We start from the raw sequence: 4,808 nt of genomic DNA on the forward strand, positions 1-4,808 counted from the left end.
ATGTGGTTGCGGAGAAAAGATGGAAACATGCATTTCAAACCGAAGTTTCTAAACTTAAAAAGAAGCTTCGTGTTGCATTTGATCAAGCTGACCAACGAAGAGTTCGTGATAATTAGCTACGCAGCATAAGTTATTAAAGGAGAAATATTTAGTGTTATTGTAATATATCCTTGTTGAGAAGATAGTTTTCTTTTACATTAGAGTATGTTTGATTATAAATTTAACATTCAATCTCTTTTAGTTGTGATTTTAGGTTTCAGTCAAATTAAAGTTGTCATATGTTAATTACCTCGATTTTTTTAACGGCTAATTTCATTAACAAAGTGCTAGCTAGAGGCTAAGCACAAACCACCAAAATACAAACACCAACTACAAATTGAAGCCACCAATCTTTCCATTCTAAAGATACAAATTTGTCCCCATCTTTGATCCAAATGAAACTCAGCGTGTTTATCTCCTCTATTAGTTGTTTTAGATAGGGCATATTTTCCTTTTTAAAGATTGCCTCGTTCTGAGCTTCCCATAAGCACCAACAAGTCGTTGTATTCGCCGCATGCACCACCTTAGCCTTGGTTGAACCCAACCGCAAGTTTTGATGCAAAGACAAAAGAACTTTAACGCAAACGAAAAAAAAAAGAAAAAAAAAACACAAAGACTCAAAAGAGTGGGAACATTACACCATTTACTTATATATTGCCCAACCAAAGTCGCCATGTGGAACGAAAAAAGGATGTGATCAGTGATCAGAGTTGATTCGGGCGAGTCGTTACACAATGGACACCAATTTAAATCTATGTGAACCTTTAAGACAATGCTTGATTCTATATACCCACTTACAACCAAAAATGTTAGCGTAAGCAAGAACTAGCTAGAAGGCCCGATTGGAGTGTAAGCCAACAATTTCATTACACATTGCATCCCATCATACATACTATTTATGAGCATGTTGAAAAGTGGTAGGCTCGGTAGAAAGAGTGATAGTTGTATAAAGAAGAATAGTCAGAAAACTAGCGAGGATGACGAGTAAGTTCGGTGTTAGGAGGATCTAAGTAAACATTAAAATGAATATGTAACTGATAAAGACAAACAGAGAAATAAAACCCACAAATTGCAACTGTTGTATAAACAGCCGATATATTTACACACAACATGGATTTGGTATAAATGAAACGATCTTAAGCTAGGCCTGCCTGCCTTTCCTTGCACAATGCACTTTTTACACCACAAGGTACAAGTCACCACAACATAGAAATTTGACAAATTCTAGCTTATAGAAATAATTTTAATCTAGTTTTATACCTCATACTTGCAAAGATCCTCGAATCCCATGTATTCATCTCGCTCAATTTTTCCAATCATGTCTTTGATTCCAACTCCACCTGAAAAAAATATATTACATTAATAAAAAAAATACAAGTTTCCCATGTAGTTTCAACAAATTTTTCAGTCAAAAAACAATATAATACTCTCACCTAATGTTACTGCGCTAATGAGTATGGTGGACGCCAGGATGAATATTATAAGTGAATCGCGCCCTAACCTCATAGTCAGTTGTTTTATAACATGTTGACCGATAAAAGCAGCAATCGTTGCCACAAGTAGAAAATAAGCGGCTACAAAATTATAAATACTCATATAAGCAATTCAGATAAAGATGGATGTGTTGGGTAATAAGCAACCTTTTGTACATGTTGAAACGAGTAGGGTTGACCCGAAAGACTTTTTTTCCCAAAAAAATAAAGAAAATTCTTTTCTTGAGGTTAAAAGGTGAAGTAGAAATTGTATTTACTAGCTAGCACAATGGAATATAAAGGATGACCTCTATTGAGAGACTGTAGTGTTACGATACAAACGGGTAATTGAGCTAAAGAATTGTATAAGAAGAAGAACACAGAAGAAGGAGATATTATCTCAAATCAATAGCTGCCTATTCCCTATTCCCGTTCGTATATTTAACAACTCGGTTACAATGATTATTTACATCTATACCCTCCTACTTTCTAACAATGACACATAACCCCCTATACTATTTAATACCTAACATGTAGACTAATTATCAATTAACCTAACTAAAAAATTACATGTCCATCTTTTATACAATTTGGTGTGACAAATATAATTATATATTTATATAAATACAAGAAGAATATTATTTCAATAGTTATATATCTTTCTAAAGGTTTATGCATTAAAACTACAGTGAGCACAAACTTTAACTCGTTTGATCTGTTTCCTATAAAGCTACACGCTTACCATAAAGAACTGGGAAACGCTTTAGTAGGTAGTATTCTACAACAGACATAGAGGACGAAAACGTCATTGCAAATGTGGCTGTTGCACTTGAAACCTGTGGAGGTACTCCAAGCTCCAAAAAGAGTGGGCCCATGATAAAACCGCCACCTAGACCGAGTAAGCCGCCAACCAAACCGGCTACAACACCACAAAAACAATACAAAACCAATTGTCCTATTCTAAGGTTGCTGGCTGAATCTCCAATTGAGGATATAGTTCTTGTTCCTTTATATAAGCAAATTGCCTCATAACCAGATATTCCAAAAGAAATTGGAATCTACATATACAATAATTAATTATACAACTAATATTATTTTTAGAAAACTAAGTAATTGAAAAAGAATGGTTAGAAAGTATACCTGTGATAAGTTTAGCACCCAATACCATGTTGAACAAGTAGATGTATAATTCTGTCACCAACATATGCAAATTCATAAGTTCATAGAATAATAAAACGTATAGAAAATGCTAGGATTTTGAAACGAATGTAACGTTTGAAGTTATGTTATAAATTAATCACCTTCCCGATCTGCAGACCAAGGAATGAAATCCAAACAAAGACAAGAAGGCCTAGCTCTTTCCAACAAACATTCTCATAGACAGTAACCTGAGACGTTTATATATAAAATATATTCTTAAAAATTTATACAATAAAATCAGGCCTTTTCGCAGTGGTTTCACCTCTGTATTTAACGTTCTTTTGGGGTAGGTTGTACTTGTACTTCCGTTGCTAGGACCACGAGAATGAATCATGTATTCTGCTTCGGCACCATCTGTAGTTTATATAAAAAAATGGTGGAATTTGTAAAAGAATAAATAATGTTTGCAATCATGATATATCTGGCTTGAGTGAAATAAACCTACCATTGCTTTCCAAGAGCTTAGCAGCCTCCTGAAAAAAAAAATCATGCTCAAGAACTTACCATTAATTTTTTTTAAGAAAAAAACAATTTTTGGATGAATAGATCATGTAAGAATATTATAAAGCTTGGTAACACTAAAATTAATCTATATATTACCGTTTTCTTAATTGTTTCTTCTTTCCATGTTTCAACACCCTTGCAGAATGCCTTGGTTGATATGACTGTAGATTAACCATTTATAATTTGAAATGTGATTTTCGCAAACAACCAAGGGAGAAATAAAAATGCGAAATGGAACATAAACATAACAATACCTATGAAAAGAATAATTAACAAAATTGTTACCATCCAATCAGCAAAAATCACATTAAAAGCAACTCCAATACTTATTCCAAGCATCAACATTGGCTGAATAAGCAATGCCAAATCATAATCTATAATCGGCATGTCAAGCGTCGGATGCCTTAACTTAAGATTGTAATAAACAGTTGAGGTTGCCGCACCCATGATCATACCTGAAATACATACAATTTTTAAGCACAAATCATGTGAGGTTGTGTCATTAAATTATATATTTGGATGTAATTTATTCTTACATTTTGAAATCGCGGTAGCGGATTTAGCATCAAAACCAATAATTAATGTAAGCATTGGCACAAATATACCACCACCTCCAACTCCACCTACACTCCCAAATGCTGCTCCACAAAATCCAATAAAACTACCAACAACACTTTGCCACCCAAATTCCATATCCTGTTATGTTAATTTTTCATTTTTAAAGTATTAATAGTTAGTCATGTGTTGTTAGTAATTTAGTATCATGTGTCGCGGTGATTAACGAACACACGATTAGCATGTCATGTGTTGTTGGGACTAATTTGATAAAACTGTATTCAGAGAAAGAGTCAATCTAGAATCAATGAAATTAGATTCTTTTTTTAAAGTTAACAACCATAAGTTATTGGAAAAATATTACATTAAGTGAAACACAAGTTTATAAAGAAAATAAAAAATAATTGGTCAAGTTATTATCAATGAAGTTGTCAACTTACAGGCCAAACATGCTCATAACCCGTTCCATCTGTTTGAAACATATTCTTCACCAATTTCACAAGATACGCGGTTGTCCATTCATCTACAGCGCCGTAACCTGCTACTTCGGCCACATCTTCAGTCACTACGCTTCGTTCAGCAGAAGCGAACATAGAAGCTAACACGAAGTTCATCAGGATCATCATCACAACTCGCAACATGCTACATCTATGTGCTACAATCTCCATCATTCAATACGATAACCCTGTAACACTTTCTTGATATTGTTCTTCTATAACTCCGACTGAACTTAATTTTTCAACTGAAGATATAGAGATATATATTAGAAATACATAAGAAATATGAATTGCATGTTTAAGGGTGTTAAGTGGTTTTCAGGCTTGTTAAAATGGCGTGGCATCACAATATGAGGGTAGTGACAAATATTAATATATATGGTAACTTGTTATTTTGTCACACCAATTTGTATAAAAGATGTTAGAGAAATATATGGTAACTTGTAACTTGAATTTCCGACCCACTTGAGTTTTCTGAAACCAATGAAGTTTTTTTTGAATTCCCAAACGTTATCTTGTACAATAAGGTTATCTACTTATT

General features: G+C 33.5%; 1 protein-coding gene across 1 annotated transcript; it reads right to left on the reverse strand.

Annotated features, from left to right (window-relative positions):
* Positions 1–1,405: 1,405 nt before the first annotated feature.
* LOC143565460 (sulfite exporter TauE/SafE family protein 3-like) lies at positions 1,406–4,467 on the reverse strand. Its single transcript, XM_077052424.1, has 10 exons — positions 4,309–4,467; positions 3,752–3,911; positions 3,470–3,670; positions 3,312–3,376; positions 3,157–3,184; positions 2,974–3,065; positions 2,813–2,899; positions 2,652–2,702; positions 2,254–2,569; positions 1,406–1,613 (listed from the first exon to the last, which is right to left on the reverse strand). Exons 2-10 carry the CDS (start codon positions 3,906–3,908, stop codon positions 1,444–1,446), a joined length of 1,167 nt encoding a protein of 388 aa, XP_076908539.1. The 5' UTR covers positions 3,909–3,911; positions 4,309–4,467; the 3' UTR covers positions 1,406–1,443.
* Between the last annotated feature and the right edge of the window lie 341 nt (positions 4,468–4,808).

This window comes from Bidens hawaiensis, unplaced genomic scaffold (assembly GCF_021521415.1).
Source record: "Bidens hawaiensis isolate Kalapana, Puna unplaced genomic scaffold, B.hawaiensis_p1.1 tig00022343_1, whole genome shotgun sequence".
NCBI classification, from domain to species: domain Eukaryota; kingdom Viridiplantae; phylum Streptophyta; class Magnoliopsida; order Asterales; family Asteraceae; genus Bidens; species Bidens hawaiensis.